The sequence below is a fragment of the Meles meles genome, chromosome 8, assembly GCF_922984935.1.
Source record: "Meles meles chromosome 8, mMelMel3.1 paternal haplotype, whole genome shotgun sequence".
Taxonomy (NCBI): domain Eukaryota; kingdom Metazoa; phylum Chordata; class Mammalia; order Carnivora; family Mustelidae; genus Meles; species Meles meles.
The window spans coordinates 81,129,299-81,152,587 of NC_060073.1; the positions used below are offsets into that span (position 1 = coordinate 81,129,299).

At 37.0% G+C, this 23,289-nt stretch overlaps 1 protein-coding gene across 7 annotated transcripts in view; it reads right to left on the reverse strand.

The window, feature by feature from the left end:
• The window catches only part of ARHGAP42 (Rho GTPase activating protein 42), a 314,994-nt gene that overhangs the window by 150,011 nt on the left and 141,694 nt on the right, over window positions 1-23,289 (reverse strand). For 6 of the 7 annotated variants that reach the window (XM_046017387.1, XM_046017393.1, XM_046017392.1 and 3 more), the window contains one exon: window positions 4,778-4,849. The exons of the other annotated variant lie outside the window; for it this stretch is intronic. In XM_046017387.1, coding sequence (XP_045873343.1) covers window positions 4,778-4,849 — 72 coding nt within the window. The remainder of the gene's footprint in view (window positions 1-4,777; window positions 4,850-23,289) is intronic. 7 annotated transcript variants of the gene reach the window in all.

Here is a 23,289-nt window from a genome sequence, read left to right on the forward strand (position 1 = left end):
TAAAGGTTAGGAAAATAAAATATTTTACAAAAGAGTATTCTAAAGAATAGTAGAGGAGGAGTCAAAATACTATTGGTCTGAGGAATTTAGTTCTTAATCCTCACTGTGCCAATAACTAGCTGCTCAGTCTGTTTATACGTGGAAAATGAGCCCTTGGTCTCCTGAAAGTCAGTTCCATCTCTTAAAATATGTAACAGACTGGTATGTATATATGCTTACACTCTTTTTCCTAATGTATTTGTCTTTGAGTAGGAACTCAAATACGGAGTACTACTTATATTTTAGAGTCTGTCAGTGTATGTGATAACAGGTGTAGAAAGGACTTAAAATGGATTCTCTCTGGGGGCAAGGAGGAGATTTTGAATGCAATCAAATACAGTTGTCAATTTAATGCAAACAAGTCATAGTCCATTTTGCTCTATTAGACTGCTGCTCTGCATATACTACTATTGTGAAAATTTTAGTTCACATTAATCATTCTGGATTCCTATTCTCCTCATTTTTAGAATTGAAATCAGCGTCAACAGGATACAAATTTAAAAAAACGAAACATCCAGTTCTATACTCTGACACATGTAATATGTCAGACCTGCAAACAATTCCATTCTGCATCTACCAGCACACTAAGAACCTTTACACAAATACACTTTTGCAACTGTTTATAGATAATTTTAGCTATTAAAAAAAAAGGAACCACCTCCTCTATCCTTAAGTTCAGCAACCCCCATCATTAATCTTTTCTAATGGTTCTCAATAATGCTTGTTCTCCACAACTGTAACTCACACAGCAAAGTATCAGGTGTCTCAAAGTACACAGAACAAACTACAAAGGAAATGTTTGTGGTCCATACACTTTGTCCACTTCAGTTAAATAGGATCACCTCGTTGTGAGGAGCAGGCTACTTTGACTCAGCATTTTCCACTTGGCCCAAGCTGAAGAGGTCACTGACTGCAGTCGAGGAGTCTACACTTAACCGATGTTCTTGCTTTCCAGCTAACTCATTAGCCTGAACACACTTGCTCAAAACCTCTACTGTACAGACTGTAAAAAGCAGCAGTGTCATTTGGAGAATTAACTCTATTTATCAAGAAAATATATAAGGTAAGGTGAAATAAGGAATAAACCGATAGAAAAAATAAACACCTTCAAATATTTTAATTTGTATCACAAAATTTCTGTAATACCAAAATAAAACTGGCCTATACATATATTTCAGAAGAAAATGCCTGGTTTTTATTCACTTTACTGAACAAGGATTACTTAACAGCTTACAAACAATTTAGTACTAAGAGTATCAGGCAGATAAAGTGCACAGAATCACCACAACCAAAAGGCCAAGTGCAATAATATTTAGGTTCAAGATTTCATTTGAACTCACTTAGGAGCAAGTTTAAAATACCTTCCCCAATCACAAGGCAAAGGCATAGTATACTGTGTGTGCTCTCAGCTGATAACGCCCAGCAACTGAGATATTTAAAAAATAAAATAATAATAATAAAATAAAAGATAAAATAAAATGTGTATAATTATTCATTTTCACTATAGTTAATTTAAACTCTTAAATAAAAATAAAAATAAAATAAAATGGGTGTAATTACTCATGCTATTTTAACTATAGGTAACTTAAAAAATTAAGAATAATCCATACACAAGTAAAGTCTACTATTTTAGAGGGATCATAACACTTTCACAGAGCTCTTTAAATTTTTTATTAGTTTTTTTATTTATTTGAGAGAGAGAGAGAGAGTGCACACAAGCAGGGGGAGGGGCAGAGGGAAAGATAACACTGAAGTTGACTCCCCACTGAGCACAGAGCCTCCATGCAGGGCTCAATCCCAGGACCCTGACATGACCTCAACCAAAACCAAACGTTGGACACTTAACCAACTGAGCCACCCAGGTGGCCCACAAAGCTTTCATTTTATAAAAGTATCCCTGAAGTGAGACATTGTAAATTGGGGTTCTAAAGTAAAATTGATTAATTTCAGACACATAATCTGACTTCCTATTTCTGTGATCTATTAAGTTCACCTCATGATTTTCCTCATTGTGAAAGCAGGTGTAACACCTACACTCACCTCACAGGTTGCTTGTGGGAACTTAATTAAGTCACAGATGTAATAGCTCAGTGAAAACCCCTACAATTATAGATATAAATAAAGATTAGCTACTATTATTCTTGAAAAAAAACTCTTCCTTGCTCTTAGCACACTGAACATTCTTATTTTCTTCCTTCTTCGGCCCTTCCTTCTCAACCTCCTTATCTATCCTGTTTTTCTCTCCCAAACATCAAATGTTAAGTTCTCATATTATATAGAACCTCGGTCCTCTTCTCATTCTGTCCTTTCCCAGAAAGAATCTAATCTTGCCCATGATTTTAATTAACACCTGGAACACAATTCCCAAATGTGTATTTCCAAATCAGATCTGAATATACACGTGCAAACTCAACATTTCCACTTGGGTATCTTGGAGGAACCTCAAATTCATTATAACTAAAAGCCAAACTCACCATTTTTGCCACCCAAACATAAATGTTGCCTACTAAAATCACCCAATTATACAACCCAGAACCCTAAGAGTAATCTCTGAAATGTCCTCTTTCTCACTTCCAATATGTAACCCATTTCTTACCTTTCCCATTTTACCTCTGAAATACATTCCTTTGTCTTCACAGCCACTATAATCTTCTGAATCTAAAGTCATTAACCAATAGCCCCCAAATTGGTTTTCCCAAAACAGTCCTACCCCTCCAATCCCTGTATGACATCCAACTTTTAAAATACAAACATAATATAAACAAACAAATAAATAAAATGCAAATATCACACCTCTGGCTATAACTTTTCTTTGGCTCATCAGTGCCCTCAGAATAAGGAGCAAAATACTTTGGACCACTAATAAAGCTGTACATGTGCCCTCTTCTCTTCATTATCCTCTATATCCCTAAAATTCTTTTTCTTCTAAAATGCTAGGCTCTATTCTCCTTTGAGGCTTTTCTTCATACCTACTCTGTCGGGAATATGAAAGGTTTTCCACTTCCCACTCCTGAACTCCCATTTCCAGCTATTTCTTTCATTTGGTTCGCTGCTTAATCAATACTTCCTCCAGAAGGCGTTTCCTGGTTCTCTGGACAAGGTCAGTTTTTATTAATTATATTCTCATAATATACTCTTAATATATACATACTTTCATAATATACATAATATACTCATAAAAAACTCTTTACTATTGTGTCACAATCCTCAGTGCATTTGTAATTACTCTTGGTGTCTGCTTTCCACAAAAGATAATAAGGGACACAACAGCAGCAGGCAAGCCTGCCTTGTTTACAATTATATCCCTTAATCTTATCAAACAACATGCTTTTCACAGTGGGCCAACTACGATACTGATGAATTTTTGCTGAATTAATTAACATAAAAATGGTTCTGATTTAGTCCCTAATTTGATAATGCTTATAATTTGTAGAGAAATGCACATAAAACTAATTCAACACAGACTGTACTAGCTTTTTACAGTAAATCAGCAACAAAACTCTACTTGATCTATGAGAAAGATAATCAATTCTGGAAGCCAGATAAATAATATGAAGAAAGGCCCATATGAGGAAGGCTTCTTTCTGGTGCTGGGATATGAATGAAGCCGTAGAGAGCTAACAGGACTTCAACAAGCAAAGGATAAAAAGTATGCCAAGGAGAGGGAAATTTGGGCAAAGCCACAGACCTAGTCAGGGTATAAACAGAGACTGGTGAACAGACAATGTACCTAAGGAGGGAGGTTTACTGAAATACAGCAATATTTGCTATATATAAGAAAATATATTTGCTATACTGAAATACAGCAAATGGGCACACTGTGGAAAGCTGGAAAGCTTTCATTATCAGAATTAAACTGTCTCTCAAGGAGAACCACTGCAAATTTCATCATTAAAGAATGATGAAGACAGCAAAAACATGTTAACAGATTAATATGAAGTGTGGAGAACAAAGAGTAAACTATTTCAATATTTCAGGTGGCAAGGAAGGAGGAAAGGAAGAAAAATAATTATACAGTAGAACAATACTGCTCAAATGGGGAAGGGGTAGGTGATTGACTAAATGGAAAACCAAAACAGAGAAAAGATTGAAGAAGGATGTCAAAAGTTTTTTCACAAACGTATTTTTTTTTAAAGACTTAACTTATTTATTTGAAAGAGAACATAAGCAGGAGGGGAAGAGGGAGAAAGAGAGAGATTCCCAAACAGACTCCATGCTTAGCATGGAGCCCAACACAGGGCCTGATCTCTGGACCCTAAAAGCATGACCTGAGCCGAAACCAAGAGTGGGACACTTAACCAACTGTGCCATCCAGGCACCCCTCACAAAATATTTTTATTATACAAAAAATAATAAAAGTTCTTTTTTAATTACTGCCTGAGTTTTCAATACACTTTATACCTAATTTTTATTTTATATGGTTAGGAAAAACACTCCACAATTTTACTATAATTTCACTCTTTAAAATAGTTAATTTCCTACAATTGCTGGGATGGAAAGAACTACCTCATAACATGCTGACTTTCTCTATTCAGTAGAAGAAAATCCTTTATGTCTAAAAGAATTCCAGTCTTTGTAACAGGCTCTGTGCAAAAGTTAAAAATGACGTACAGAATTTTTTTTTGACATACAGAATTTTTAAAAAGGTCATTCTAATTTCAAAAATATTAACATCTGAAAGTGTGTCATATTTAATTATCAGGAGAATATCTGAAGAATAATAAAATATAACACTTACTTTTGCTGCACCTATCTGTTCTTTGCGAAATTTCTCAAGTGGAGCAATTAAAACATCATTAGCGTTTTGAATCTGAAATTAAAAATGCAAACACATTAAGTTTTATAATATTTCATGTAAATATTAAAAAAAAAACAGCTCCTTTATTCAACTTACTTAAATAAAGAACTTTTGTTCTCTTGACAGCTTCTATAAATGAAATAAAAATACCTTGCACGGTATATAGTAATTTCGACTTTATAAGGTTGTTTCCACAAATTATTTCACTTAATTCCAACAATAACATGAATGTTGAGAATGTTGAGATTCTAGTCTAAATATTTAATTTCGTATTCTAAGATGTAACTAAGAAATAACATAGGTATTTACAAATACCTTTAATTACTCTGGTTTAATGCAGTTAATTTAAGCATCATTTTAAAATCAAATCATATAAAGCTCTTCTATTTGCCACTAGAATGTTATTCTACAGCTGCAAAATAAAATAAGGTTCATTTTCTTCTATTTAATTAGATTTCTTACACTTGGGATTTGCCTGAATGTTCATATACTTCCAACCCTACTATAATATTACCTGATTTCATTTCAATGAACAGTATTTTAGCCCCAAATTCCAAACTGGGATTTACTACCACTTTAAGACAGATAAATATTTTAATTTGAATCTGTGAGAATATTGTAAAGAAGGAGTTTTCAGTGTGGGAACCAGGAACTGAATGCAAGAGATATACATTTCTACGAAAAACAGTATGCTGGGAAGAAATCTTCAATTGAAAAAACCTTTACAAAGTACTAAAATTAAACATAGAATCTTAAATGTTCTCAACACAAACACAAAAAATGGTAATTATGTGACAGAATGGAGGTGTTAGCTATTGCCCTGATGATAATCAATTTGCAATATATACATGTATTAAGTCAACTTCACACTTTAAACTTATACAATATTATATGTCCCTGATATCTCAATGAGGTTAAAGGGACAGTTATAGTTAACAAACGAAATTTATAATTTACCACTGTGATAATATGATCTATTAAATAATTAGCAAATGCTAAGATGAAGAGAAATCTTTGTTTTTTAATTTATTTTCAGTGTTCCAGAATTCATTGTTTATGCACCACACCCAGTGCTCCATGCAATACATGCTCTCCATAATACCCACTAGCAGGCTCACCCAAACCCCATCCCTCTCCCCTCCAAAACCCTGTTTGTTTCTCAGAGTCCACAGTCTTTCATGGTTCGTCTCCCCCTCCAACTTCCTCCAATTCAATTCTTCTCTCCATCTCCCTGTGTCCTCCATGTTATTCCTTATGCTCCACAAGTAAGTGAAACCATATCATAATCGGCTCTCTACGCTTGACTTATTTCATTCATCATAATCTCTTCCAGTCCTGTCCACGTTGATGTAAAAGTTGGGTATTCATCCTTTCTGATGGAGGCATAGTACTCCATCATATATATGGACCACATCTTCTTTATCCATTCGTCTGTTGAAGGGCATCTTGGTCTTTCCACAGTTTGGCGACTGTGGCCATTGCTGCTATGAACATTGGGCTACAGATGGTCTTTTTCACTACATCTGTATCTTTGGTGTAAATACCCAATAGTGCAATTGCAGGGTCACAGGGAAGCTCTATTTTTGATTTCTTTAGGAATCTCCACACACATTTAAAAATAAAACCCTATTTTTAAAATATATAACTCTATTTTAAAATAGGTTAAAGAATATACAGGAGTTCCTTACATCATTCTTACAACTTTACTATAAGTCTAAAATTATACCAAAATTCTAAAATTTCAATGCAAGTGTTTTACTTTCACTTAATTTCACTGAACTTATTCTCTAATCAAGTTTTATTTCTCAAATTCCATATCTAAGTCCACAAAGATAGTATACACAAAAATAAAAACTAGTGTGTTAGTGTCTTTGATGATAGCATTCTCCAATTCGCAAAAAAATAATACGGCAGATATTGAAAAGAAGACTTAAACTCCTTGTATAAAGACATAAAAAGGGATGCCTCGGTGGCTCAGTTGGTTAAGCATCTGCCTTCTGCTTGGGTCATGATCTCAGGGTCCTGGGATTGAGTCCCACATGGGGCTCCTTGCTCAGCAGGAGCCTGCTTCTCCCTCTCCCTCTGCCAATCATTCCAACTGTTTGTGCTCTCTCTCTCTCTGATAAACAAACAAACAAACAAATAAATAATTAAAGAAAAGACATACAAAGTAGATCAATACTCAAAACCCTTTCTAAGACATCAACAACAAACTGTAGATACCTCTGACAACATCACCCAATTCCCACTTGTGAGCTCAGACAAGCATTCCTCCAGGTACACCTTGCAGGCATCTTTCTAGAGAGAAATGACTGGAAAGTAGCAAAGTAGCTCACTTATAATTGTCGTGCTCTAAATCTTCTTTACCCTCATGAAACCCCAAATACATAAACACACATGTATACACACACACACACACACACACACACATCTGCTTTTAAACTTAAGTTGGCATAAGGTAAAAAAGACAGTGTCATGAACACTTATGTGTAATTGTGAAAAATGATAACAATAAAGGCTAGTATTTACTGAAGGTTTATGTTATGCTGGAAACAAGCATGATCTAATATATTTAAAGTCAGTGAACTTAAACAGGTAGATATTTCTCAAGTGGTGAAAACAGCAACAATAAGAGTGCTAAATTAGACGATATGCAGTATACAGCACAAGCACATATATTTAAAATCAAGAATACCTGGGTTTAAACTGGGGCCTGTTGTTATAAGCTGCTGTTTAACCATTCTCAGCATCAGCTGCAACACCTACCCCACAACTTAACTTGGTTCTAAGGACTAAGATAAGGAATATAAAACATTTAGTTCAGTGTCTTAATATAGTAAGTCTTCAAAATTTATAGCTTTTAATAGTTCCAAACTGACAGAGATACTTAATCTCATTCTGTATTTATGTACTAATACACTTCTGTATCTGAATCTATAGTATTACTCTTTGGTTGAAGTCTATCTACGTGCACATTATGAGAAAGTATTTTCCCATAAAAGTCCTGAAAGACGATGGTCTGGACTCTCCCATATCCAATCACTAGGTACTTATGCACTGCCAAGCATACTGCTGAGGTCTATGGTAAAGTGAAAAAACTAAGGTATGGACTAAACCTTCCAGAAATTTAATGTCTATTTGAGAAGAGAGGAAAATTTTATTCATTCAACAAATACTGGATGCTCTTTAAACACTGCTAAAATTTTTGGAAAAACTGAAAGACAAACTGATTAGTTCTACATGATAAACTATGGAGAACTCCTTATGAATACATGAATACATCAAGTTTTTGAAAACAGAAAAGATCCTTGAGAACTAAATGAAGAACTGAAAAGACAAAATAATTCTAGAAACAGGGAACACCATGAATAAAGGCATAGGGGCAGAACTAAGCCTGATATGCAGGAAGGGAGAGTGCAGTGCAGAAAAATAAAGCATTTATTAAGCAATCATTAAGAGTCGATCATAACTGTGAGTGCATTGACCAAGTTACAGGCCCTCAATTAACTTTTGAAAAAATGGGAATACAGAATGAATATGAAGCATGTCAAACAGTTCTGGCACAAAATACGATCCATAGAATTAATACATTATTATCAACTAACAAGAACATTATCTAGCTGGAGAAAAGTGTGTGTGTGTGTGTGTGTGTGTGTGTGTGTGTGTGTGTGTATTTTTTAAATAGAAAACTCAGTTCGAATAAGGAAAAGATACCCATAATCTAGGAAGAACAGCCTGAACATGGAATCCCTGCTGGATTCTAAACAGAAAATTCATGTTGAAAAACCTGTTCTAGGAAGCCAGCAATATGTGGGATAGTTTGAGAAGGAAGAGATGAAGACAAGACATGCCAGGTGAATAGCTGGGAGTGGAACTCAAGTTTGAAACAATAAGGTACTAAGATCAGGTGCCTGCAGTGTTAACAAACTGCTAACAGGGAACTGCAGTTTTCTCAGAAACAGAAAAGGGGCCAGAGGGAGAGGAATCAAAGGGGACATTAAGAAGTTTTGCCTCAAGCATTGGAACTCTGGCATCACATTGAGAACTAGGGTAAATAAGGTAAAGAGTCTGTTTGTTGGAGAAAGAATAAAGACAATGAATTTCACTTTGGATCTATTATGTTCAATGCCAGGGGAAGACTCAAATATTTTGGCAGAATATACCATCTCAAAATAACAGAGTTAATCAATATGAATGAAATGTATTATTGGGGAGAGAAGGATTAGGAAAGGGACCTAAATGATAAATCTGTATACTAAGACACTGGTGCCACATTCCTATCCAATGGTTTCAGTCTCATCTGTATGTAAATATGACCTGGGAATAAAACAAAACCTGAAGATACAACACAGGAGATATGAATTAACAACCAGTCTATGGGGCGGTTATTATTTCTTAACCCAATTTGCCCATATTTCTTCACTTTTTTTCTTTTGTTTTTAAAGATTTTATTTATTTATTTGACAGACACAAGTAGGCAGAGAGGCTGAAGCAGGCTCCCCACTGAGCAGAGAGCCCGATGTGGGGCTCCATCCCAGGACTCTGGGATCATGACCTGAGCTGAAGGCAGAGGCTTTAACCCACTGAGCCACCCAGGCACCCCACCTTTTGTTTTTAGATTTGTTCATTTTTCTCCTCTTTCTTTCTCCTACTCTCATTTTATTAATGTGAAACCAAAGGAATTAAAAAAAATATAAGTTTCAGAGGTACTAAACAGAAAAGGAAGGGGTGAAAAACATCTAATAGAGTGATAGAGACATCAAAAGATATGATTTGTTGAGTGTTTACTATGTGGCACGTACTCTACTAAACTCATCATAATATCAAGAGTAAAACTGATTTTATATGAGCAATGAAGTTCAAAATCCAAAAATCATCCAGAATGTTTTAAGCACATGAGTGTTAAAGTTAGACCCAGTTTCATTTTAATTTCAGCATCAAAACTTCTAAGTCTCAGTGTCTTCATCCCTATACCTCTTGAAGTGTTTATAATAATGAAAGGAGAGATATGCATATTTTTTAAATAACAAGCATAAATTTGACATATGGCAGCCTTTCGAAAAATGTTTCCTTCTTCCCAGAATTTACAATGTCTACTATGTGTTCAGCCTTAAATTTCCCATGATTTAAAGTGTAGTTCTTCAAAGTAGAAACTGAATTGAAATTAATTTAACAGAACAGTACTGATCTACTCGATAGATAATAGAGAAACAGGAACCTATTTTTTCCATAAGCCAGTGCCACATATATGTGGTTTTACATCCCAAATATCATGCTTTTTTGTGTGTGCAGTCAATGAACCACTGTTCACAACATGTGAATCTAAACTCAAGACATCAAAATGGAAATGCCAACACCACTCTTCAAAGGGCAGAATGTAGATTTACAACCCTATTCCACTACTTCTGACCCTTATCTTTGAACATCCCCCGGGGAACACATGCTTTTCATCCACACAAACTTGTCAATCACACGGATAAGAGTCTTCAACTCTGAAGTAATCCAAGTGTAAATTAAAGGTGTTTAAAAGGTTTAGCAGTTTTAAAAGAGTTGTTGTTGCTACTGCATAATAAAGAAAAATGACATACAAAATGGTGGAAAACTATAATTATGTGTGAATCAGGGTACAACTCTGGTGACTTTACTTTCATAAGGTCTAAAAAAAAATCTAGAGAAATGAAATTTTGGCTCACATGGAACTCTTAGTCCCCAGATTTACACAAGAGGATTGATGAAACTTTTTCCAGAAGGTAATTTCAGGTTGGGGGGCGAAGAGCTGGCAGGGGAGTGTCAAGTCACAGATTAGGAGATTCAAGATCCCATAATACTTGTGGAATGTGTTACTTTGCATGAACTTTCTTTTTTTTTTTCTTTTTAATTTTTTTTTGTTGTTTATTTTCAGCATAACAGTGTTCATTGTTTTTGCACCACACCCAGTGCTCCATGCAGTAAGTGCCCTCCCTATTACCCATCACCTGGTTCCTCAACCTCCCACCCCCACACCCCCCCAACCCCCACTCATTCAAAACCCTCTGGTTGTTTTCCAGAGTCCATAGTCTCTCATGGTTCATCTCCCCTTCCAGTTTCCCTCAACTCCCTCTCCTCTCCATCTCCCCATGTCCACCGTGTTCTTTGTTATGCTCCACAAATAAGTGAGACCATATGATACTTGACTCTCTCTGCTTGACTTATTTCGCTCAGCATAATCTCTTCCAATCCCGTCCATGTTGCTACAAAAGTTGGGTATTGCATGAACTTTCTAAGAGACTTTAGGAAAAATACAAAACCAATTTTAATATTCTCCCTAGATACTGATAATATAAAATCTTAAAAAGGTCTTATTTCAGTAAATAAGATACAATCAACTTACTATCTTACAATTCTTAACCATCTGTAATTCTAAATTCTGAGTACAACCAACCTATTTTTATAGATATCAATCCATTTTAAAAAACAAATTATCTGGTACTTCACTTATTTTCTGTAGCAGAGAAACAAATATGATATTGGATAATATTTTACAATACTGCATTTGCTGGATAAATACACTTGAACTGTGGGCGTAGTGTTACTTACATAAAGCCAATTAAGTTTTCACTTACCTTTGCTTCTGCTGTTTCAAGTGGTTCTAACAAATAGCCACCAGGGAGTGCTCATAAGTCACTCACAAGTAATAATTAGAAAAGTTTTATATGATTAGATGAATAATTCTCTAAACACATTTGGAGGTTTTTTTTGTGTGTGTATGTGTCCAAGTATACATGAATTATAATTTTCTATAGACCATGGATTTTTAAGTGCTATCCTATTTTTATTAAAAATTACTATTTTGTGGGGCACCTGGGTGGCTCAAGTCATTAAATGTCTGCGTTCGGAGCAGGTCATGATCCCAGGGTCCTGGGATGGGGTCCCCAGCCCTAAATTGGGCTTCCTGCTCAGTGGGGAGCTGGCTTCTCCCTTTTCCCTCTTCGTGCTGTTCCCCCTACTTGCGTTCACTAAATTTCTACCCATCAAATAAGTAAAAAAAAATCTTTTTTAAAAATTTCAAAAATCAAAGAAATTCCTATTTGGGGGCACCTGGGTGGCTTGGTTAAGCAGCAGACTCTTGATTTTAGCTGGGGTCATGATCTCAGGGTCCTGGGATCAAGTCCCACATTGGGCTCCGCACTCACCAGGAAGTCTGTTTCTCTCCCTCTCCCTCTGTTCCTTCCCCTGCTTGCACAGGTGTGTTCTCTTTTTCTCTCTCGAACAAATACATCTTTTCTAAAAATTTAAAAATTAAAAAATTCCAATTTTTTAAAGAGAGAGAGAGAGAGTGAGCACAAGTAGGTGGAGTAGCAGGCAGAGGGAGAAGCCAACTCTCCACTAAGCAAGGAGCCCGATGTGGGGCTGGATCCCAGGACCTTGGGATCACAACCTGAGCCCAAGGCAGCCACTTAACCAACGGAGCTACCCAGGCACCCTCCTAAAATTCCTAATTTTAACGCCTGCTTTTCATTGCTGAGAACCAACTAAATGCACAGCAATGGAATAAAACAAATCTGAAGGGTAATTCTTGCACTTCTACTTATTCTCTCCTTTCCAGGTTCTGGTTTAAATCCAGCATTGTTGGTACCATCACAGCCCATCACGAGTCAGTGAATATAGTGTCCTGTTAACCTAAACCTACTCAATAATATCAGGATAGAAGACTGTAATTTTCTACCTCAAACTTTCAAAGTACCAAAACACTAAAAGTTTTGAAAAGAAGATTTAATAACATTCTGTGGTACTTGCTAAAGGAACTGCTTGAGAAGGCCAAAACAGATGATGCTATTTACTGAAATAAAATTTGATGGTGTAGCTCATTGCCCAAATAATTTCCTGTTGAGATACCTATATAGCCAATCCGAACACAGCAGAAAAAACACAAAGGTATTTCACGAGTAGACGAAACACATTTAATTCACAAGATACCTATAAGCAGTCTGAGATAAGAATGGATTATTTTCCTATTAGTATTTGTAACCAGGAAAATTAGACACAGTCCTATTTGGGACTATTGGCAAGTATCTCCCTTCTGCCTTCTTCCAAATTCTGTCCTGTTCCTCTCTCTCAAACAGTATCTCAGGATGAAATCTGGCAAGTGGTCTAGGGCTAACCTGAGGGTCACTCCTTACTCTTCACAGATATACAAGAGACAGTCCTGAGGTGCCTGGTTGGCTCAATTAGTTAAGTACCTGTCTTCAGCTCAGGTCATGATCCTAGAGTACTGGGATTGAGCCCAGTATCAGGCTCCCTGCTGAGCCAGGGCGACTGCATCTCCCTCTCCTTCTGACCCTGCTTCTGTATTCTCTTGCTCACTCTGTCTCTCAAGTAAATAAACTCTTAAAAAAAAAATAAAATAAAAGGAGAGACAGTCCGTCTCTTGCATCAATAAGCCCACAGCCCTTCTAAACTAGAATTCAAAAACCAAACTCACAAAAGGTGTAAAGGATGGATATACAAATAAGACCTTCATTTAATAAGTGATACAAAGTCAAAGACTAAAAGCTTTACTTTATATTCTTCAATGTAAGCAAATTACTCTGAAAAACTATAACTTGACCTTTTAACAAAAAAAGTGCTATGTCAGGATAGCTCAGTACCACTGTAATACATTTAATTTCAACCTGAATGTCACTAGCAACTTCAGTACTGAATGTTTTTTTTTTCTTTAATTAATTTATTTTTTCAGCGTAACAGTATTCATTGTTTTTGCACAACACCCAATGCTCCATGCAGTATGTACCCTCTCTATTACCACTCACCTAATTCCCCCAACCTCACACCCCCGCCCTGTCAAAACCCTCAGGTTGTTTTTCAGAGTCCATATTGTCTTATGGTTCACCTCCCCTTCCAATTTCCCTCAACTTCCTTCTTCTCTCCATCTCCCAATGTCCTCCGTATCATTTGTTATGTTCCACAAATAATGAAACCATATGATACTTGACTCTCTCTGCTTGACTTATTTCAGTCAGCATAATCACATCCAGTCCTGTCCATCTTGCTACAAAAGTTGGGTATTCATCCTTTCTTTTTTTTTTTTTTATACATATATAATGTATTTTTATCCCCAGGGGTACAGGTCTGTGAATGACCAGGTTTACATACTTCACAGCACTCACGATAGCACACACCCTCCCCAATGTCCATAACTCCTCCCCCTCTCCCAACCCCACCTCCCCCCAGCAACCCCCAATTTTTGTGAGATTAAGAGTCATTTATGGTTTGTCTCCCTCCCAATCCCATCTTGTTTCATTTATTCTTCTCCTATCCCCCTAACCCCCCATGTTGCTTCTCCATGTCCTCATATCAGGGAGATCATATGACAGTTCTCTTTCTCCGATTGACTTATTTCACTAAGCACGATACCCTCTAGTTCCATCCATGTCATCGCAAATGGCAAGATTTCTTTTGATGGCTTTATAGTATTCCATTGTGTATATATACCACCTCTTCTTTATCCATTCATCTGTTGATGGACATCTAGGTTCTTTCCATAGTTTGGCTATTGTAGATATTGCTGCTATAAACATTCGGGTACACGTGCCCCTTCCGATCACTATGTTTGTATCTTTAGGATAAATACCCAGTAGTGCAATTGCTGGGTCATAGGGTAGTTCTATTTTCAACATTTTGAGGAACCTCCATGCTGTTTTCCAGAGTGGTTGCACCAGCTTGCATTCCCACCAACAGTGGAGGAGGGTTCCCATTTCTCCCCATCCTCACCAGCATCTGTCATTTCCTGACTTGTTAATTTTAGCCATTCTGACTGGTGTGAGGTGATATCTCATTGTGGTTTTGATTTGTATTTCCCTGATGCCGAGTGATGTGGAGCACTTTTTCATGTGTCTGTTGGCCATCTGGATGTCTTCTTTGCAGAAATGTCTGTTCATATCCTCTGCCCATTTCTTGATGGGATTGTTTGTTCTTTGGGTGTTGAGTTTGCTAAGTTCCTTATAGATTTTGGATACTAGCCCTTTATCTGATATGTCGTTTGCAAATATCTTCTCCCATTCTGTCAGTGGTCTTTTGGTTTTATTAACTGTTTCCCTTGCTGTGCAAAAGCTTTTGATCTTGATGAAATCCCAATAGTTCATTTTTGCCCTTGCTTCCGTTGCCTTTGCCGATGTTCCTAGGAAGATGTTGCTGCGGCTGAGGTCGAAGAGGTTGCTGCCTGTGTTCTCCTCAAGAATTTTGATGGATTCCTTTCTCACACTGAGGTCCTTCATCCATTTGGAGTCTATTTTCATGTGTGGTGTAAGGAAGTGGTCCAATTTCATTTTTCTGCATGTGGCTGTCCAATGTTCCCAGCACCATTTATTGAAGAGGCTGTCTTTTTTCCAGTGGACATTCTTTCCTGCTTTGTCAAAGATTAGTTGACCATAGACTTGAGGGTCTATTTCTGGGCTCTCTATTCTGTTCCATTGATCTATGTGTCTGTTTTTGTGCCAGTACCATGCCGTCTTGATGATGACAGCTTTGTAATAGAGCTTGAAGTCCGGAATTGTGATGCCACCAACTTTAGCTTTCTTTTTCAATATTCCTTTGGCTATTCAAGGTCTTCTCTGGTTCCATATAAATTTGAGGATTATTTGTTCCATTTCTTTGTGAAAAAAATGGATGGTATTTTGATAGGGATTGCATTAAATGTGTAGATTGCTTTAGGTAGCATGGACATTTTCACAATATTTATTCTTCCAATCCAGGAGCATGGAACATTTTTCCATTTCTTTGTGTCTTCCTCAATTTCTTTCATGAGTACTTTATAGTTTTCTGCATATAGATTCTTAGCCTCTTTGGTTAGGTTTATTCCTAGGTATCTTATAGTTTTGGGTACAATTGTAAATGGGATTGACTCCTTAATTTCTCTTTCTTCAGTCTTGTTGTTGGTGTACAGAAATGCAACTGATTTCTGTGCATTGATTTTATATCCTGACACTTTACTGAATTCCTGTACAAGTTCTAGCAGTATTGGAGTGGAGTCTTTTGGGTTTTCCACATCTAGTATCATATCATCTGCGAAGAGTGATAGTTTGACTTCTTCTTTGGCAATTTGGATGCCTTTAATTTCTTTTTGTCTGATTGCTGAGGCTAGGACTTCTAGTACTATGTTGAATAGCAGTGGTGATAATGGACATCCCTACCGTGTTCCTGACCTTAGCGGAAAAGTTTTCAGTTTTTCTCCATTGAGAATGATATTTGCGGTGGGTTTTTCATAGACAGCTTTGATAATATTGAGGTATGTGCCCTCTATCCCTACACTTTGAAGAGTTTTGATCAGGAAGGGATGCTGTACTTTGTCAAATGCTTTTTCAGCATCTATGGAGAGTATCATATGGTTCTTGTTCTTTCTTTTATTCATGTGTTCTATCACATTGATTGATTTGCGGATGTTGAACCAACCCTGCAGCCCTGGAATAAATCCCACTTGACCGTGGTGAATAATCCTTTTAATGTACTGTTGAATCCTATTGGCTAGTATTTTGGTGAGTATTTTTGCATCTGTGTTCATCAAGGATATTGGTCTGTAGTTCTCTTTTTGGGTGGGATCCTTGTCTGGTTTTGGGATCAAGGTGATGCTGGCCTCATAAAATGAGTTTGGAAGTTTTCCTTCCATTTCTATTTTTTGGAACAGTTTCAGGAGAATAGGAATTAGTTCTTCCTTAAATGTTTGTTAGAATTCCCCTGGGAAGCCATCTGGCCCTGGGCTTTTGTTTGTTTGGAGATTTTTTATGACAGTTTCAATCTCCTTACTGGTTATGGGCCTGTTCAGGTTTTCTGTATCTTCCCGGTTCAGTTGTGGTAATTTATATGTCTCTAGGAATACATCCATTTCTTCCAGATTGTCCAATTTGTTGGCGTACAGTTGCTCATAGTGTGTTCTTATAATTGTCTGTATTTCTTTGGTGTTAGTTGTGATCTCTCCTCTTTCATTCATGATTTTATTGATTTGCGTCCTTTCTCTTTTCTTTTTGATAAGTCTGGCCAGGGGTTTATCAATCTTATTGAGTCTTTCAAAGAACCAGCTCCTAGTTTCATTGATTTGTTCTATTGTTTTTTTTTTTTTTGGTTCTACTTCATTGATTTCTGCTCTGATATTTATGATTTCTCTTCTCCTGCTGGGTTTAGGCTTTCTTTCTTGTTCTTTCTCCAGCTCCTTTAGGTGTAGGGTTAGGTTGTGTACTTGAGACCTTTCTTGGTTCTTGAGAAAGGCTTGTAATGCTATATATTTTCCTCTCAGGACTGCCTTTGCTGTGTCCCACAGATTTTTGAACCGTTGTGTTTTCATTATCATTTGTTTCCATGAATTTTTTTTCAATTCTTCTTTAATTTCCTGGTTGACCCATTCATTCTTTAGAAGGATGCTATTTAGTCTCCATGTATTTGGGTTCTTTCCAGCTTTCCTCTTGTGATTGAGTTCTAGCTTCAGAGCATTGTGGTCTGAAAATATGCAGGGAATGATCCTAATCTTTTGATACCGGTTGAGACCTGATTTGTGACCCAGGATGTGATCTATTCTGGAGAATGTTCCATGTGCACTAGGGAAGAATGTGTATTCTGTTGCTTTGGGATGAAATGTTCTGAATATATCTGTGATGTCATCTGGTCCAATGTGTCATTTAGGCCTTCATTTCGTTGTTGATCTTTTGTTTAGATGATCTGTCCATTTCAGTGAGGGGAGTGTTAAAGTCCCCACTATTATTGTATTCTTACTGATGTGTTTCTTTGATATTGTTATTAATTGGTTTATATAGCTGGCTGCTCCGACGTTAGGGGCATAGATTTTTAATATTGTTAGATCTTCTTGTTGGACAGACCCTTTGATTATGATATAGTGTCCTTCCTCATCTCTTATTATAGTCTTTGGCTTAAAATCTAATTGATCTGATATAAGGATTGCCACCCCAGCTTTCTTCTGATGCCCATTAGCATGGTAAATTATGTTCCACCCCCTCACTTTAAATCTGGAGGTGACATTGTGTCTAAAATGAGTTTCTTGTAGGCAACATATTGATGGGTTTTGTTTTTTTATCCATTCTGATACCCTGTGTCTTTTGATTGGGGCACTTAGCCCATTAACATTCAGGGTAACTATTGAGAGATACGAATTTAGTGCCATTATTAGCCTGTAAGGTCACGTTACTGTATATTGTCTCTGTACCTTTCTGATCTACTACTTTTAAGCTCTCTCTTTGCTTAGAGGACCTCTTTCAATATTTCCTGTAGAGCTGGTTTGGTGTTTGCAAATTCTTTCAGTTTTTGTTTGTCCTGGAAGATTTTTATCTCTCCTTCTATTTTCAGTGATAGCCTAGCTGGATAGAGTATTCTTGGCTGCATGCTTTTCTCGTTTAGTGCTCTGAATATATCATGCCAGCTCTTTCTGGCCTGCCAGGTCTCTGTGGATAAGTCTGCTGCCAATCTAATATTTTTATCATTGTATGTTACAGACTTCTTTTCCCGGACTGCTTTCAGGATTTTCTCTTTGTCACTAAGACTTGTAAATTTTACTATTAGGTGACGGGGTGTGGACTTATTCTTATTGACTTTGAGGGGGGTTCTCTGCACCTCCTCGATTTTGATGCTTGTTCCCTTTGCCATATTAGGGAAATTCTCTCCAATAATTCTCTCCAATATACATTCTGCTCCCCTCTCTCTTTCTTCTTCTTCTGGAATCCCAATTATTCTAATGTTGTTTCATCTTATGGTGTCACTTATCTCTCGAATTCTTCCCTCGTGTTCCAGTAGCTGTTTGTCCCTCTTTTGCTCAGCTTCTTTATTCTCTGTCATTTGGTCTTCTATATCACTAATTCTTTCTTCTGCCTCATTGATCCTAGCAGTGAGAGCCTCCATTTTTTATTGCACCTCATTAATACCTTTTTTGATTTCAACTTGGTTAGATTTTAGTTCTTTAATTTCTCCAGAAAGGGCTTTTATATCTCCAGAGAGGGTTTCTCTAATATCTTCCATGCCTTTTTCAAGCCCGGCTAGAACGTTCAGAATCGTCATTCTGAACTCTTGATCTGACATATTACCAATGTCTGTGTTGATTAGGTCCCTAGCCTTCGGTACTACCTCTTGTTCTTTTGTTTGTGGTGATTTTTTCCACCTTGTCATTTTGTTCAGATAAGAGGATATGAAGGATCAAATAAAATACTAAAAGGGTGGTAAGACCCCAGAAAAATGTGCTGTAACCAAATCAGAAGAGACCCAAATTGTGGGGGGGAGAAAGGGGATAAAAAGGGGTTCAGAAAAAAAAAATTTAAAAATAAAACAAATAAAGAAAAAATATTAAAATGAAAGAAAAAATATATATTTTAGATAAACTAGTCAAAAAACGTTAAAAAAGAAAAGAGTAAAAGTTTTAAAAAATTTAGCAGAAGAAGAAAAAAGAAAGAAAAAAAATTGAAAAAAAAAATTGAATTAACCGCCAGACTAAAGAATCATGGGGAGAAAGCCATGAGTTCCCTCCTTTGCTTTCTCCTCCTCTGGAATTCTGCTGCTGTCTTAGGTATTGAACCTGTTTTCCTTGATAGATGAACTTCGTCCTGGCTGGATATTTTGTTGATCTTCTGGGGGCGGGGCCTGTTGTAGTGACTCTCAAGTGTCTTTACCCAAGGCGGAATTGCACCGCCCTTACCGGGGGCCGGACTATGTAATCCGCTCGGGTTCGCTTTTGGGTGCTTCTGTTCCCTGAACGCTTTCTGTAGAGTTCTGGAGGACAGGAATGAAAATGGCGGCCTCCTAGTCTCCGGCCCGGAGGAGCCGAGAGGCCGGGGCCCCACTCCTCAGTGCGCCCCCAGAGGACAGCATCCAATCACTTCCGTATCCCCAGCCTCCAGCCGCGCTCCGAGGTCACCCAGCCCGCGACCAGTTCAAGGTAACCCCGAGCTGAGAGTTCAGTCCTGGCTCTGTCTCTGTAGCCGGCTTCTCCGTTCTGTAGCCGGCTTCTCCGTTCTAACACCTGCGAGCTCTGCGACACTCTGACACTCCTGGTCCTTCTGTGACCCTGCGGGAGCTGGGGCCACACTGACCACGCGTGCACTTCACCCCGGTTTAGCCTCTGGAGCAATGTCCCTCAGTGGAACAGACTTTCAAAAGTCCTGATTTTGTGCTCCGTTGCTCCGCCACTTCCCGGGAGCCGGTCCCTCCCCCCGTGGTCTATCTTCCCATCGTTTTAGATTCACTTCTCCGCCAGTCCTACCTTTCAGAAAGTGGTTGATTTTCTGTTTCTAGAATTGCTGTTCTTCTTCTCTTCGATCTCCCGTTGGATTTGTAGGTGTTTGCAATGTTTAGAGAAGCTATCAAGCTGATCTCCTGCTATCTGATGTAGTCTCAGCCTGCTACTTCTCCGCCATCTTGTCTCCTCCCAGTACTGAATGTTTTGATTCTACTTATTAAGCAGTATTCCATTATGAACCCCACCTCATTGGGCCTCATCTGTTTAGATCCAACACTCATTTAAATTTAATACTACTTTCATATTTTCTTTACTTTTACCAGTAATTGTATTTTTCTTATTGAAATATACAGGTAAAGAAATTTAAATTTTTGGAGAATGATGCTTTATGAATTGTCCCTTATATCAAAAGACAGGAAGTAGTACACTCTACAGGAGAGTGCACTAGTTTCTATTTAATTCTTGTTTTATACCCTGACAACTGTACAATCTTGGTCAAGTCATTCAAACTTTCCAAGTCTGTTTCCCTTTATGTTTAAGGATGATAATACGTTTATTTACAAAGATTAAATTTTATATTTTTTGTATAATGGTCCTAAGTTTATTAGTATAAATTTTTACTTGCTTCCTCTTCATTCTTTTGTGTAGGTCAATTATAATGCATATATGTATATTTTTTAAATGAAATGGGAAGTTGCTGCTGTAGTACTAGTATAAGAGTGAAATCTCATCAGCATATACTGAATGTCAAGACTCTTAAATGGAACAGAGTGTTTATCCACGGTAAACAGCAAAGAATCCTCTCCACCTCTAGAACTTATAACTATCCCAAATAATTCAAATTAAAGTTTACTATTTTTAAACAAAGCCATCTACACTCATAAGATGAGGGAGTAGAAAATCATTCATCCAATAAAGAACTGACCATTTTCATAGAATCCAGCTAAGAAACTGGAAGAGAAGGGTAAATTGCAAAATTTCATAATCCAGTGCAATCTAATGATGTCATAACTCTAGGTTGTATCAATGAAATTCTCTAACTATTAAGTTATTTGAACAAGAAAGGAAAGTTATTTTTCTTAGGTATTTGTTGCTCTTAAACTACTTTTGCATTGTTCCCTTTTATCTAGCAATCTCTAATGGGAGATTACACTAAGAATATTTTAAAGCATTCAAGCATTGTTGGAAACATTTTTAAATACGAGATATAACCATAACATACTGTCTGCTCAAAACCTCTGTCCACTTATTATCATCCTGATTACTACTTGAACATTTATAATTCGAAGATAAAGGATACTGAAAAAAAAATCAGCAAAAAGAAGGGCAAACTGCTTTTCAGCTATAAAAAAGAAGATATGTGAAGGTCAAAGTGGAATTGATATCTTACAAGCTACTTAAATACTTTAAATATCCTACACATACATCATACATTCATCATAACAAATACTTTTCTTTTGATTTTGACCAGAAAGTATGCATTTATGGAATGCACTTTTATGGAATATATGGCTGCATTACCTCTCCTCAAAGGTCATACAAGTCAGATACTTAAGTTTAATCTACCTGTGAGAACACAAGTAATGTAAGAAATGCACAACCTCAGTTGTTTCAATGGGTTAAATAATCACTCCTAAATTTCACTGGATAAAAACATTCTGCAAAATTACTGATAAGGTTACTTCAGTCAGTCCTCTGCCTTTGGAATTCTCAGGAAATCCTGGAATCTATTGAAAATCTATACATCTGTGGTATTGCCAATAGTATCCAATGATGCATCTTAGTTTGTTAACCCTGCAGGAGATGGCCAATGACTTTCCTGTAACACAGCTGTCCCATGTACTGATGTCCTTATGCTGATGAAAATATACCTTCTTCCTTCTCCCCACCTTAAATATCAAAAACACAGTATATCTTGAGCTGAGTCAATTGGGGCCTCAGGGCTACCCCCCCACCGCCCACCCCGGTTTTATCCCCTAGTCAAAATGGCTTTATGTTGGGGAGAAGCTTCAACAAGGTGATAATTTATGTAATCAATGTTTATCTCCTCCTCATCCTGCTGTTATTGCTATTTCTTCTGCTACTATTTCTCTACCCCTCTCAGTATTCACTACTAAAAATATCTTGGAGAGAGAAATTGAAACCACTCATTTGTTTTAAATTCTTCATTTGTGAATTTAAGCAAGATTCTAATAGTTGTTGTGAGTTTATAAAAGAAATAAAAATTCATTAAGTAAATTCCTAGAGTCACAGTTATTTTACAGCAATTACATCTTAGGAGCTGAATGTTAATTTATTTTAATCACAATTGCTCAGTATTTCTGTAATGGCAGATTGTCAAAACCTTAAGAAAGACTTAAGATACCCCAGTGTATATGCAATTTCTTAAATTGCTTATTCCAATTTTGCAATAATGGGAAAGGAATGGAAGGGAGAAAAGAGAAGAGAGGAAGGAATTAGGCAGGATAAAAAGCCATATAAGCAAAGCAGAGACTCTTAATTAATACGTGAGTGATAGAGAAAGTATAAGAAGAGATTGGGGGCTAGTGATGGGCAGGAGCAGGCTCACTGTGGTTTTAGGAAAACACTGTGTATATCTCTGTATTCATTCAATGATGTGGGGTTGAAGTCAGGTGAGGTGGAAGTATTTACACCACGGAAATCAATAAGCATACAAATCAGGGTTATGTGCACCTACACATGCATGTGTGCACGCGTGCATGTGTGCACACACACACACACACACCCCTAATTGCTGGCAGTTAACCTTTTCCAGCACATCAATGCTTAGAACTAAACATATATTTGGAAGACACCAGTATTAAACTACAAACAGTGGGAAAGAGTGGTATCTACACAAGACTCCTTTCATCTACTTTTTAAAGTACCTCTTTCAAACCTGTGTACCTGTGTACCTGTGGGCTTATAACATTTCCAATTCAGTATGTCTTTCCCAACACCCAAAAGATTAAACTCATTTGTACTTCCTCACACTTAAACTTTTTTATGCAGAGTAAGGCTTTTGAATTTCTGGGCTTCAATAGCAATACCTTGAACAAACTTCTAAAATAGCACTGATTAATAAACAGTTTTAGCTTCCAAATCTATCTAAGTGATAGCAGGTTTCTGTGGTGCTGGGTTGAGAATGATCCTGAAGCTGAATCTCCACACTGAAGGAATGATCACAAATGTTGGTTATAACCATCTCTTACTAACAAGACTGACAGTATAAATACTGCATATGTTGTAT